Here is a 14,699-nt window from a genome sequence, read left to right as displayed (position 1 = left end):
TTCCTTCACATAGTGGGAGCTGGATTATAATAGTATTCCGTCTCATAGTGGGAGCTGGATTATAATAGTCTTCCGTCTCATAGTGGGAGCTGGATTATAATAGTCTTCCGTCTCATAGTGGGAGCTGGATTATAATAGTCTTCTCATAGTGGGAGCTGGATTATAATAGTCTTCCGTATCATAGTGGGAGCTGGATTATAATAGTCTTCCGTCTCATAGTGGGAGCTGGATTATAATAGTCTTCACATAGTGGGAGCTGGATTATAATAGTCTTCACATAGTGGGAGCTGCATTATAATAGTCTTCCGTCTCATAGTGGGAGCTGGATTATAATAATCTTCCGTCTCATAGTGGGAGCTGGATTATAATAGTTTTACGTCTCAAGGTGGGAGCTGGATTATAATACTCTTTCGTCTCATAGTGGGAGCTGGATTATAATAGTCTTCACATAGTGGGAGCTGGATTATAATAGTCTTCCGTCTCATAGTGGGAGCTGGATTATAATACTCTTCCGTCTCATAGTGGGAGCTGGATTATAATAGTTTTCCGTCTCATAGTGGGAGCTGGATTATAATAGTCTTCCGTCTCATAGTGGGAGCTGGATTATAATAGTCTTCTCATAGTGGGAGCTGGATTATAATAGTCTTCCGTATCATAGTGGGAGCTGGATTATAATAGTCTTCCGTCTCATAGTGGGAGCTGGATTATAATAGTCTTCACATAGTGGGAGCTGGATTATAATAGTCTTCACATAGTGGGAGCTGCATTATAATAGTCTTCCGTCTCATAGCGGGAGCTGGATTATAATAGTCTTTACATAGTGGGAGCTGGATTATAATAGTCTTCCGTCTCATAGTGGGAGCTGGATTATAATAGTCTTCTCATAGTGGGAGCTGGATTATAATAGTCTTCCGTCTCATAGTGGGAGCTGGATTATAATAGTCTTCTCATAGTGGGAGCTGGATTATAATAGTCTTCCGTCTCATAGTGGGAGCTGGATTATAATACTCTTCCGTCTCATAGTGGGAGCTGGATTATAATACTCTTCCGTCTCATAGTGGGAGCTGGATTATAATAGTCTTCCGTCTCATAGTGGGAGCTGGATTATAATACTCTTCCGTCTCATAGTGGGAGCTGGATTATAATACTCTTCCGTCTCATAGTGGGAGCTGGATTATAATAGTTTTACGTCTCAAGGTGGGAGCTGGATTATAATAGTTTTACGTCTCAAGGTGGGAGCTGGATTATAATACTCTTTCGTCTCATAGTGGGAGCTGGATTATAATAGTCTTCACATAGTGGGAGCTGGATTATAATAGTCTTCCGTCTCATAGTGGGAGCTGGATTATAATACTCTTCCGTCTCATAGTGGGAGCTGGATTATAATACTCTTCCGTCTCATAGTGGGAGCTGGATTATAATAGTCTTCCGTCTCATAGTGGGAGCTGGATTATAATAGTCTTCCGTCTCAAGGTGGGAGCTGGATTATAATATTATTCTCATAGTGGGAGCTGGATTATAATAGTTTTCAGTCTCATAGTGGGAGCTGGATTCTAATAGTCTTCCGTCTCATAGTTGGAGCTGGATTATAATAGTCTTCCGTCTCAAGGTGGGAGCTGGATTATAATATTATTCTCATAGTGGGAGCTGGATTATAATAGTTTTCAGTCTCATAGTGGGAGCTGGATTATAATAGTCTTCCGTCTCAAGGTGGGAGCTGGATTATAATAATATTCTCATAGTGGGAGCTGGATTATAATAGTCTTCCGTCTCATAGTGGGAGCTGGATTATAATATTATTCTCATAGTGGGAGCTGGATTATAATAGTTTTCAGTCTCATAGTGGGAGCTGGATTATAATAGTCTTCCGTCTCAAGGTGGGAGCTGGATTATAACAATATTCTCATAGTGGGAGCTGGATTATAATAGTCTTCCGTCTCATAGTGGGAGCTGGATTATAATAGTCTTCCGTCTCATAGTGGGAGCTGGATTATAATAGTCTTCCGTCTCATAGTGGGAGCTGGATTATAATAGTCTTCCGTCTCATAGTGGGAGCTGGATTATAATACTCTTTCGTCTCATAGTGGGAGCTGGATTATAATAGTCTTCCGTATCATAGTGGGAGCTGGATTATAATAGTCTTCCGTCTCAAGGTGGGAGCTGGATTATAACAATATTCTCATAGTGGGAGCTGGATTATAATAGTCTTCCGTCTCATAGTGGGAGCTGGATTATAATAGTCTTCCGTCTCATAGTGGGAGCTGGATTATAATAGTCTTCCATCTCATAGTGGGATCTGAATTATAATATTCTTCTCATAGTGGGAGCTGGATTATAATATTCTTCTCATAGTTGGAGCTGGATTATAATAGTCTTCCGTCTCATAGTGGGAGCTGGATTATAAAAGTCTTCCATCTCATAGTGGGAGCTGGATTATAATAGTCTTCCGTCTCATAGTGGGAGCTGGATTATAATAGTCTTCCGTCTCATAGTGGGAGCTGGATTATAATAGTCTTCCGTCTCATAGTGGGAGCTGGATTATAATAGTCTTCCGTCTCATAGTGGGAGCTGGATTATAATAGTCTTCCGTCTCATAGTGGGAGCTGGATTATGATAGTCTTCCGTCTCATAGTGGGAGCTGGATTATAATAGTATTCCGTCTCATAGTGGGAGCTGGATTATAATAGTCTTCCGTCTCATAGTGGGAGCTGGATTATAATAGTCTTCCGTCTCATAGTGGGAGCTGGATTATAATAGTCTTCCGTCTCATAGTGGGAGCTGGATTATGATAGTCTTCCGTCTCATAGTGGGAGCTGGATTATAATAGTCTTCCGTCTCATAGTGGGAGCTGGATTATAATAGTCTTCCGTCTCATAGTGGGAGCTGGATTATAATAGTCTTCCGTCTCATAGTGGGAGCTGGATTATAATAGTCTTCCGTCTCATAGTGGGAGCTGGATTATAATAGTCTTCCGTATCATAGTGGGAGCTGGATTGTAAAAGTCTTCTCATAGTGGGAGCTGGAATATAAAAGTCTTCTCTTAGTGGGAGCTGGATTGTAATAGTCTTCCGTCTCATAGTGGGAGCTGGATTATAATAGTCTTCCGTCTCATAGTGGGAGCTGGATTATAATAGTATTCCGTCTCATAGTGGAAGCTGGATTATAATAGTATTCCGTCTCATAGTGGGAGCTGGATTATAATAGTCTTCCGTCTCATAGTGGGAGCTGGATTATAATAGTCTTCCGTCTCATAGTGGGAGCTGGATTATAATAGTCTTCCGTCTCATAGTGGGAGCTGGATTATGATAGTCTTCCGTCTCATAGTGGGAGCTGGATTATAATAGTCTTCCGTCTCTTAGTGGGAGCTGGATTATAATAGTCTTCCGTCTCATAGTGGGAGCTGGATTATAATAGTCTTCTGTCTCATAGTGGGAGCTGGATTATAATAGTCTTCTCATAGTGGGAGCTGGATTATAATAGTCTTCCGTCTCATAGTGGGAGCTGGATTGTAAAAGTCTTCTCATAGTGGGAGCTGGAATATAAAAGTCTTCTCATAGTGGGAGCTGGATTATAATAGTCTTCTCATAGTGGGAGCTGGATTATTATAGCCTTCTGTCTCATAGTGGGAGCTGGATTATAATAGTCTTCCGTCTCATAGTGGGAGCTGGATTATAAAAGTCTTCCGTCTCATAGTGGTAGCTGGATTATAATAGTCTTCTCATAGTGGGAACTGGATTATAATAGTCTTCCATCTCATAGTGGGAGCTGGATTATAATAGTCTTCCGTCTCATAGTGGGAGCTGGATTGTAAAAGTCTTCTCATAGTGGGAGCTGGAATATAAAAGTCTTCTTTTAGTGGGAGCTGGATTATAATAGTCTTCCGTCTCATAGTGGGAGCTGGATTATAATAGTCTTCTGTCTCATAGTGGGAGCTGGATTATAATAGTCTTCTTATAGTGGGAGCTGGATTATAATAGTCTTCCGTCTCATAGTGGGAGCTGGATTATAATAGTCTTCCGTATCATAGTGGGAGCTGGATTGTAAAAGTATTCTCATAGTGGGAGCTGGAATATAAAAGTCTTCTCATAGTGGGAGCTGGATTATAATAGTCTTCTCATAGTGAGAGCTGGATTATTATAGCCTTCTGTCTCATAGTGGGAGCTGGATTATAATAGTCTTCCGTCTCATAGTGGGAGCTGGATTATAAAAGTCTTCCGTCTCATAGTGGTAGCTGGATTATAATAGTCTTCTCATAGTGGGAGCTGGATTATAATAGTCTTCCGTCTCATAGTGGGAGCTGGATTATAAAAGTCTTCCGTCTCATATTGGGAGCTGGATTGTAAAAGTCTTCTCATAGTGGGAGCTGGAATATAAAAGTATTCTCTTAGTGGGAGCTGGATTATAATAGTCTTCCGTCTCATAGTGGGAGCTGGATTGTAAAAGTCTTCTCATAGTGGAAGCTGGATTATAATATTCAAGTGTTTTAAGAGGTTTGATTTGTGTTAGTAATAACATCTCATGAGAATGACATCATTCAAAGTAAAGGGGGACTTTAGCCACCTGATGGTGAAGTTTTGATTTGCAGCTCAGTCCCACAAATCTAATTTCCAGTTTGTGTGTGTATACTTGTGTTCTAACTGAGTCCATCTCTTATTCCAGGAGTGAGGAGGACAGTGTAGCGGGAGCAGTTTCTTTGGTGACCAGCTCGACCTATTACAGCACGTCGGCACCAAAGGCTGAGCTTCTGATCAAGCTGAAAGACATGCAGGAGAGGGAGGGGCTAGAGGAGGAGCTGGAGGAGGAGTCAGCGGATGAGTTGGACCACGACCTGGCCAATAAAAAGGTACCAAGAGCCCTCTTTACTTTACTGCTCTCTGTAGCTAGACGTCTAACCCTAACTCTGTGTTCTACTGTAACAGACATCTAACCCTAACTATGTGTTCTACTGTAGCAGACATCTAACCCTAACTCTGTGTTCTACTATAACAGACATCTAACCCGAACTCTGTGTTCTACTATAACAGACCTCTGTAGCTAGACATCTAACCCTAACTCTGTTCTACTGTAACAGACCTCTCTGTAACTGCTGCACTCATTTACAGTTGGGCAGGGAACATTTGGTGAATCATGGTTTGTTTACCTAAGACTCCAAACATGCCACTATTGACCAGCATTGATCATAAACTGAGAATTTAAAGTAGGTATTGTCCTTGGTTCAGTTCAGAGCTATCTTAAGTCATACACAACAGAGATACTGCCTGGGCCAAAGCTAGATTCACAGACTCGGGCCCAGACTGGCAGTCTTTCAGGTGATTTGAGAAATCTGTGTGTAAAACTAGTTAAAAGCTAAATCAGATTATTATGTAAATACCCTATTTGAATGTACAGGGAACCCAGCTACATTTTGGAAAGCTGTTAGGTCACTGAAGGGTTATGTCTCCTTCTCTCCCCCAAGAAATTAATTTAGATTCTGGCCCTACTACTAATGGATATCATTAATGCATGTAATCACCATTTGATCTCTGCAGGCTTTATATTTGAATGTATTTCAAAGCCAGCTCTTGAAAAGAGTAGTTTGGATGTTGATGGTGAAAATCTATTTAATGATAGTGAAAATGCTGGTCAGCAGTTTCCTTTTCTGAAATTCACTGATGAAGAAGTTCAGGGATACTTTGTTAACATTAGACAACAACAAATTCCCAGGGGCTGATCTTCTAGAGCCTGGTCTGCTGAAGTGTGCAGCTCCCCTTATTACTGGCTCAGTGGCCCACATTTTATATTAACATAGTTACCAGGAAGTATTCCAAAAGCATGGAAATCTGCATATGAGCTGTCACTCCATTAGGGTGGGGATACAAATGATCTGGACATCTACCACTCCATTAGGGTGGGGATACAAATGATGTAGACATCTACCACTCCATTAGGGTGGGGATACAAATGATCTGGACATCTATCACTCCATTAGGGTGGGGATACAAATGATCTGGACATCTATCACTCCATTAGGGTGGGGATACAAATGATGTAGACATCTATCACTCCATTAGGGTGGGGATACAAATGATGTAGACATCTATCACTCCCATTAGGGTGGGGATACAAATGATCTGGACATCTATCACTCCATTAGGGTGGGGATACAAATGATCTGGACATCCATCACTCCATTAGGGTGGGGATACAAATGATCTGGACATCTATCACTCCATTAGGGCGACAGGGTAGCCTAGTGGTTAGAGCGTTGGACTAGTAACCGGAAGGTTGCGAGTTCAAACCCCCGAGCTGACAAGGTACAAATCTGTCGTTCTGCCCCTGAACAGGCAGTTAACCCACTGTTCCCAGGCCGTCATTGAAAATAAGAATTTGTTCTTAACTGACTTGCCTGGTTAAATAAAGGTAAAATAAATAAATAAAATAGTGTGGGGATACAAATGATCTGGACATCTATCACTCCCATTAGGGTGGGGATACAAATGATGTAGACATCTATCACTCCATTAGGGTGGGGATACAAATGATGTAGACATCTATCACTCCATTAGGGTGGGGATACAAATGATGTAGACATCTATCACTCCATTAGGGTGGGGATACAAATGATGTAGACATCTATCACTCCATTAGGGTGGGGATACAAATGATCTGGACATCTATCACTCCATTTCAAGACTACCTTGTTTAGCTAAGGTTCTTGAATCCTTGGTTAATGTACAACTTTGTTCCTTTCAAAAAAGTTAGCTTATAACAGTGAATCTTTTTTTGTGGGAAACACTTAAGACAATTCTAGGTCTTCTGGCATATTTTGGTTAAAACTATCTCCAATTCAATGGAATTGCAACCCTCTGCATGCACAGTGCATTCCTCCAGCACAGCTGATTCACAAGATCTTGCACACCAGTGAGTTGCTATTAAGCCCACACTACTACACTGTCTGAGCCAAGGACTACAAGCTTCTGGTACATTTTGATTACAATATATTTGCTTATAGCAAAGTGTGTTTAAATAATTTCTAACAATTTCAGCTAGTTAATTTTTGCTACCATGTGGGTTTTAGCTTGCTTGAGCCTGCTGAGTGTTAATTCACCTGTTTCCATACATGTTTCATTTTAAAACATTTATTTTACAAATGAGTTGTTTAATCTAATCTAACGATTTATCTGTACATGGAATTGTATTTTTTTTACTCATTTTTCTATAATCTTTACAGGAAAATGCCACAGGCACTATCTGATGTGTGGAGACATTTCACTGCAGCTAATGTAGAAGAAAACGCTGTGTACATTTGCAAATACTGTGCCAAATCATATGTGAAGAATGCAACAAAGATGCAGAATCATCTGGCCAAGTGCATAAAGTTCCCTCAGAGCTCACAACAAGCAACCTCTGACAAAAGTCCCTCTACTTCTATTCGAGGTGAAAATTATGAATCGATAGCAACAGCTCATGGTCCTCCTGGAATCAGAAGTGTTTATGACTCAATGGAGGAACGTAGTCAGAGAAATGCTGATGAATGTCCTGCTCGAGCTGTGTATGCAACTGGTTCACCTCTGATGCTCACAGGCAATGTGTATTGAAATACATTTCTGAATGTTCTTCGCCCAGCATACACCCCTCCAACCAGACATGCTTTATCTACTCATTTGCTAGATGCAGAGTTCAACAGAGTTCAAGTGAAGGTCAAGCAAATCATAGAGAAAGCAGAGTGTATTGCAATCATCCCTGATGGGTGGTCAAATGTTTGTGGGCAAGGAATAATTAACTACATCATCTCCACCCCTCAACAAGTATTCTACAAGAGTACAGACACAAGGGACAACAGACAAACCGATATCTACATTACAGATGAGCTGTAGGCAGTCATCAATGACCTTGGACCACAGAAGGTATTTGCACTGGTGACAGACAATGCTGCAAACATGAAGGCTGCTTGGTCTAAAGTGGAGGAGTCCTACCCTCACGTCACACCCATTGGCTGTGCTGCTCATGCATTGAATCTGCTCCTCAAGGACATCATGGCACTGAAAACAATGGATACACTCTACAAGAGAGCCAAGGAAATGGTTAGGTATGAGAAGGGTCATCAAGTTATAGCAGCAATCTACCTCACCAAGCAAAGTGAGAAGAATAAGAGCACCACATTGAAGCTGCCCAGCAACATCCGTTGGGGTGGTGTTGTCATCATGTTTAACAGTCTCCTGGAGGGAAAGGAGTCTCTCCAAGAAATGGCCATATCACAGTCTGCCGATATGGACAGCCCCATCAAGAGGATCCTCCTGGATGGTGTATTTTGGAGAGTGGGGTAAGCGGTGTGAAACTCCTGAAACCTATAGCAGTAGCCATAACACGGAATGAGGGAGACAATGCCATCCTGTCTGATGTTCAGACTCTGCTTGCAGATGTGAGATAATAAATCCATACTGCCCTGCCCACTTCACTGTTGCTCCAAGCAGAGGAAACTGCAGTTCTGAAATACATCAAAAAGCGTGAAGACTTCTGCCAGAAGCCCAAACACGTCACAGCGTACATGTTGGACCCCAAGTATGCTGGCAAGAGCATCCTGTCTGGTGCAGAGATTAACAATGCCTATGGTGTCATCACTACCGTGTCTCCCCACCTTGGCCTGGATGAGGGCAAGGTTCTTGGCAGTCTGGCAAAGTACACTTCCAAGCAAGGGCTTTGGGATTTAGATACAATATGGCAGACATGCCAACATATCTCATCAGCCACCTGGTGGAAGGGACTTTGTGGATCTGAGGCTCTTTCCTCTGTTGCCTCCATCATCCTCCAAATCCCACCAACATCAGCCACCTCAGTGCGCAACTGGTCCTTGTTTGGGAACACACACCAAAGCACACAACAGGCTGACCAATACAAGGGTTGAAACATTGCAGGCCATCCGGGCAAATTTGAGGCTTTTTGAGCCTGACAATGACCCATTCTCAAGAAGGTTGGAAAGTGACAGTGAAGATGAGGCTCATCATTGTAGTCTGTATAAAATATGGGCTGGACCTCGCTGTCTGTAAGAAGAGCTGCTTTCTCTTTTATTTATTTACAAAGCAATCTGACAAACTCCCTCCATGTGTAACATCATTCATTAAGATAAGAATCATAAGTTACCAAACCTGTTCTCAGGAATGGATAACACTAGAGATCCCTTCAGTCTGTTCCACAGAGGGGCATAAAAACAATCTGCAGAGTACACTGCAGTTAGATGTGCTGGTGCCACTCAGGCAGTTAACATTATTGATTGAGGACCTCTATGTAATTGAATGTGATTGATTGTTTGTATTAAATACTTTATTTTGGTTTATATTGTTTTATTATTCTTTATATTGTAATGTATACAGGGCTATATTTTAAAATAGATCTCAATGTGACTCCCTGTTTAAATACAGGTTAAATCAAATTAAATAGTATAGTGGTTCTGAATGAGATTAGAGATTATTTCACCCTTGACTGCCACTTTGTCCCTAACCATCCTCTGATTCTGACCTCTAACCCTCTCCTCCTAGGAGCTCATGGACTCTCAGCAGGAAGCTGCAGGTGCTGCGTGAGGTCAGGATCCTAACCTCTGACCTCTAACCCTCTCCCTCTCGTCCTGCAGCAGGAGCTGGTGGACTCTCTCAGCAGGAAGCTGCAGGTGCTGCGTGAGGCCAGGGAGAGTCTTCAGGAGGATGTCCGTGATAACAACGCCCTAGGAGAGGAGGTGGAGGCCACGGTGCAGCAGGTCTGTATGCCAAACCAGCTGGACAAGTTCAGGATGTTCATAGGAGACCTGGACAAAGTGGTCAGCCTGCTGCTGTCCCTGTCCGGACGCCTGGCCAGAGTGGAGAACGCCCTCAACAGCCTGGAGGATGGTACATCACCTGAGGAGAGGGTGAGTTAGAGCTGGGGAGGGGAGAGATGAGGGGGGGGGAATTATGAGTTAGAGTTGAGGAGGGTAATTTGAGAGGAGAGGTGGGTTAGAGTTGGGGAAGGGAGAGGGTGGGTTAAGAGTTGGGGAGGGGAGAGGGTGGGTTAAGAGTTGGGGTGGGTTAAGAGTTGGGGTGGGTTAGAATTGGGGAGGGGAGAATGTGGGTTAGAGTTGGGGAGAGGGTGGGTTAGAGTTGGGGAGAGGGTGGGTTAGAGTTGGGGAGAGGGTGGGTTAGAGTTGGGGAGGGGAGAGGGTGGGTTAGAGTTGGGGAGGGGAGAGGGTGGGTTAGAGTTGGGGAGGGGAGAGGGTGGGTTAGAGTTGGAGAGGGGAGAGGGTGGGTTAGAGTTGGAGAGGGTGGGTTAGAGTTGGGGAGAGGAGAAGGTGGGTTAGCTGGAGAGGGGAGAAGGTGGGTTGGAGTTGCGGGGGTTAGAGTTGGGGGCGGGGGTTAGAGTTGGGGAGGGGAGAGGGTGGGTTAGAGCTGGGGAGGGGAGAGGGTGGGTTAGAGCTGGGGAGAGGAGAGGGTGGGTTAGAGCTGGGGAGGGTGGGTTAGAGTTGAGGAGAGGTGGGTTAGAGTTGAAGAGAGGTGGGTTAGAGTTGGGGAGAGGGTGGGTTAGAATTGAGGAGAGGGTGGGTTAGAGTTTGCTGTAGCTATAAATCAAATCAAATCACATTTTATTTGTCACATACACATGGTTAGCAGATGTTAATGCGAGTGTAGCGAAATGCTTGTGCTTCTAGTTCCGACAATGCAGTAATAACCAACAAGTAATCTAGCTAACAATTCCAAAACTACTACCTTATACACACAAGTGTAAAGGGATAAATAATATGTACATAAAGATATATGAATGAGTGATGGTACAGAGCGGCATAGGCAAGATACAGTAGATGGTATTGAGTACAGTATATACATATGAGATGAGTATGTAAACAAAGTGGCATAGTTAGTGGCTAGTGATACATGTATTACATAAAGATGCAGTAGATGATATAGAGTACAGTATATACATATACATATGAGATGAGTAATGTAGGGTATGTAAACATTATATTAGGTAGCCTTGTTTAAAGTGGCTAGTGATATATTTTACATCATTTCCCATCAATTCCCATTATTAAAGTGGCTGGAGTTGAGTCAGTGTGTTGGCAGCAGCCACTCAATGTTAGTGGTGGCTGTTTAACAGTCTGATGGCCTTGAGATAGAAGCTGTTTTTCAGTCTCTCGGTCCCAGCTTTGATGCACCTGTACTGACCTCGCCTTCTGGATGATAGCGGGGTGAACAGGCAGTGGCTCGGGTGGTTGTTGTCCTTGATGATCTTTATGGCCTTCCTGTGACATCGGGTGGTGTAGGTGTCCTGGAGGGCAGGTAGTTTGCCCCCGGTGATGCGTTGTGCAGACGTCACTACCCTCTGGAGAGCCTTACGGTTGTGGGCGGAGCAGTTGCCGTACCTTTAAGATTTCCCTTCACTGGAACTAAGGGGCCCGAACCATGAAAAACAGCCCCAGACCTTTATTCCTCCTTCACCAAACTTTACAGTTGGCACTATGCATTTGGGCAGGTAGCGTTCTCCTGGCATCCGCCAAACCCAGATTAGTCCGTCGGACTGCCAGATGGTGAAGCGTGATTCATCGCTCCAGAGTCCAATGACAGTGAGCTTTACACCACTCCAGCCGACGCTTGGCATTGCACATGGTGATCTTAGGCTTGTGTGCTGCTGCTGCTCGGTGATGGAAACCTATTTCATGAAGCTCCCGACAAACAGTTATTGTGCTGACATTGCTTCCAGAGGCTGTTTGGAACTCAATAGTGAGTGTTGCAACCGAGGACAGACAATTTTTACGTGCTACCGCTTCAGCACTCAGCAGTCCCAGTCTGTGAGCTTGTGTGGCCTACCACTTCGCGGCTGAGCTGTTGTTGCTCCTAGATGTTTCTACTTCACAATAACAGCCCTTACAGTTGACCGGAGCAGCTCTAGCAGGGCAGAAATTTGACGAACTGACTTGTTGGAAAGTCACTGAGTGCCACGTTGAAAGTCACTGATCTCTTCAGTAAGACCAGTCTACTGCCAATGTTTGTCTATGGAGAAGAAATGGCTGTGTGCCCGATTTGATATACTTGTCAGCAATGGGTGAGGCTGAAATAACCGAATACACTAATTTGAAGGGGTGTCCATATACTTTTGTGTATATATAGTGTACATGTTATCTCCCCTCTCAGATGTACTTCATGAGCAGATACAGTGGGGCAAAAAAGTATTTAGTCAGTCACCAATTGTGCAAATTCTCCCACTTAAAAATATGAGAGAGGCCTGTAATTTTCATCATAGGTACACTTCAACTATGACAAACAAAATGAGAAAAGAAATCCAGAAAATCACATTGTAGGATATTTAATGAATTTATTTGCAAAATATGGTGGAAAATAAGTATTTGGTCAATAACAAAAGTTTATCTCAATACTTTGTTAAATATCATTTGTTGGCAATGACAGAGGTCAAATGTTTTCTGTAAGTCTTCACAAGGTTTTCACACACTGTTGCTGGTATTTTGGCCCATTCCTCCATGCAGATCTCCTCTAGAGCAGTGATGACTTTCAACTCCCTCCAAAGATTTTCTATGGGGTTGAGATCTGGAGACTGGCTAGGCCACTCCAGGACCTTGAAATGCTTCTTACGAAGCCACTCCTTTGTTGCCCGGGCGGTGTGTTTGTGATCATTGTCATGCTGAAAGACCCAGCCACGTTTCATCTTCAATGCCCTTGCTGATGGAAGGAGGTTTTCACTCAAAATCTCACGATACATGGCCCCATTCATTCTTTCCTTTACACAGATCAGTCGTCCTGGTCCCTTTGCAGAAAAACATCCCCAAAGCATTTTTATTTTATTTTTTTATTTTACCTTTATTTAACCAGGCAAGTCAGTTAAGAACAAATTCTTATTTTCAATGACGGCCTGGGAACAGTGGGTTAACTGCCTGTTCAGGGGCAGAACGACAGATTTGTACCTTGTCAGCTCGGGGGTTTGAACTCACAACCTTCCGGTTACTAGTCCAACGCTCTAACCACTAGGCTACACTGCCGCCCAGCATGATGTTTCCACCCCCATGCTTCACAGTAGGTATGGTGTTCTTTGGATGCAACTCAGCATTCTTTGTCCTCCAAACACAACTAGTTGAGTTTTTACCAAAAAGTTATATTTTGGTGTCATCTGACCATATGACATTCTCCCAATCTTCTTCTGGATCATCCAAATGCTCTCTAGCTAACTTCAGACGGGCCTGGACATGTACTGGCTTAAGCAAGGGGACACGTCTGGCACTGCAGGATTTGAGTCCCTGGCGGCGTAGTGTGTTACTGATGGTAGGCTTTGTTACTTTGGTCCCAGCTCTCTGCAGGTCATTCACTAGGTCCCCCCGTGTGGTTCTGGGATTTTTGCTCACCGTTCTTGTGATCATTTTGACCCCACGGGGTGAGATCTTGCGTGGAGCCCCAGATCGAGGGAGATTATCAGTGGTCTTTTATGTCTTCCATTTCCTAATAATTGGTCCCACAGTTGATTTCTTCAAACCAAGCTGCTTACCTATTGCAGATTCAGTCTTCCCAGCCTGGTGCAGGTCTACAATTTTGTTTCTGGTGTCCTTTGACAGCTCTTTGGTCTTGGCCATAGTGGAGTTTGGAGTGTGACTGTTTGAGGTTGTGGACAGGTGTCTTTTATGCTGATAACAAGTTCAACAGGTGCCATTAATACAGGTAACGAGTGGAGGACAGAGGATGCTCTTAAAGCAGAAGTTACAGGTCTGTGAGAGCCAGAAATATTGATTGTTTGTAGGTGACCAAATACTTATTTTATTTTTTTCTAATTTTGTCTGTCATAGTTGAAGTGTACCTATGATGAAAATTACAGGCCTCTCATCTTTTTAAGTGGGAGAATGTGCACAATTGGTGGCTGACTAAATGCTTTTTTGCCCCACTGTACATGTTATCTCCCCTCCCAGCTCTACGTCATTAACAGATACATGTTATCTCCCCTTCCATCTTTACTTCATTAACATATACATGTTATCTCCCCTCTCAGCTCTACTTCATTAACAGATACATGTTATCTCCCCTGCCAGCTTTACTTCATGAGCAGAGACATGTTATCTCCCCTCCCAACTTTACTTAATTAACAGATACATGTTATCTCCCCTCTCAACTCTACTTCATTAACATATACATGTTATCTCCCCTCTCAGCTCTACTTCATTAACAGATACATGTTATTTCCCCTCCCAACTTTACTTCATTAACAGATACATGTTATGCACCCCTCCCTTCCACAGAGAACCCTGACAGACAAGAGGAAGCTGTTGATCCAGCAGCATGAGGATGCCAAGGAGCTGAAGGAGAACCTGGACCGCCGGGAGAGAGCGGTCTACAACATCCTGGCTTCCTACCTCCCAGAGGAGAGCCTGACCGACTACCAACACTTTGTCAAGATGAAGTCTGCCCTCATTATTGAGCAGCGCAAACTAGAGGACAAGATTAAACTGGGAGAGGAGCAGCTCAAGTGTCTGATGGACAGCCTGCCGCTAGAGCAGAGGATGAGCCTGTAAGCCCTGACCCCTGGATCAGAGAATGGCTCCAAACGCACATGACTTCTCAAACTGTGTATGATGTATCTGACCACTCTGGCCTCACTGCAGTGGAACCCTATGGCCACTAAGGGGCAGCAGAGATTAGCAGAGAGGAGCAGCAGTACCCCACTAGATGGCAGCAAAGAACAGAGCTCCAGACTGTAGGGGT

At 43.5% G+C, this 14,699-nt stretch overlaps 1 protein-coding gene across 4 annotated transcripts in view; it reads left to right on the top strand.

Annotated features, from left to right (window-relative positions):
* shroom2a (shroom family member 2a) overlaps positions 1 to 14,699 on the top strand; it is a 95,689-nt gene that overhangs the window by 80,349 nt on the left and 641 nt on the right. For all 4 annotated transcript variants that reach the window (XM_036979028.1, XM_036979029.1, XM_036979031.1 and 1 more), the window contains 3 exons: positions 4,660 to 4,843; positions 9,608 to 9,880; positions 14,237 to 14,699. The exon at positions 14,237 to 14,699 is cut by the window's right edge and continues 641 nt beyond it. In XM_036979028.1, coding sequence (XP_036834923.1) covers positions 4,660 to 4,843; positions 9,608 to 9,880; positions 14,237 to 14,509 — 730 coding nt within the window. In that variant the 3' untranslated portion in view covers positions 14,510 to 14,699. The remainder of the gene's footprint in view (positions 1 to 4,659; positions 4,844 to 9,607; positions 9,881 to 14,236) is intronic.

Source organism: Oncorhynchus mykiss, chromosome 5 (assembly GCF_013265735.2).
Source record: "Oncorhynchus mykiss isolate Arlee chromosome 5, USDA_OmykA_1.1, whole genome shotgun sequence".
Classification (NCBI taxonomy): domain Eukaryota; kingdom Metazoa; phylum Chordata; class Actinopteri; order Salmoniformes; family Salmonidae; genus Oncorhynchus; species Oncorhynchus mykiss.
Note: the sequence above shows the minus strand (reverse complement) of the source record. Positions and strands in the feature narration are given on the sequence as shown.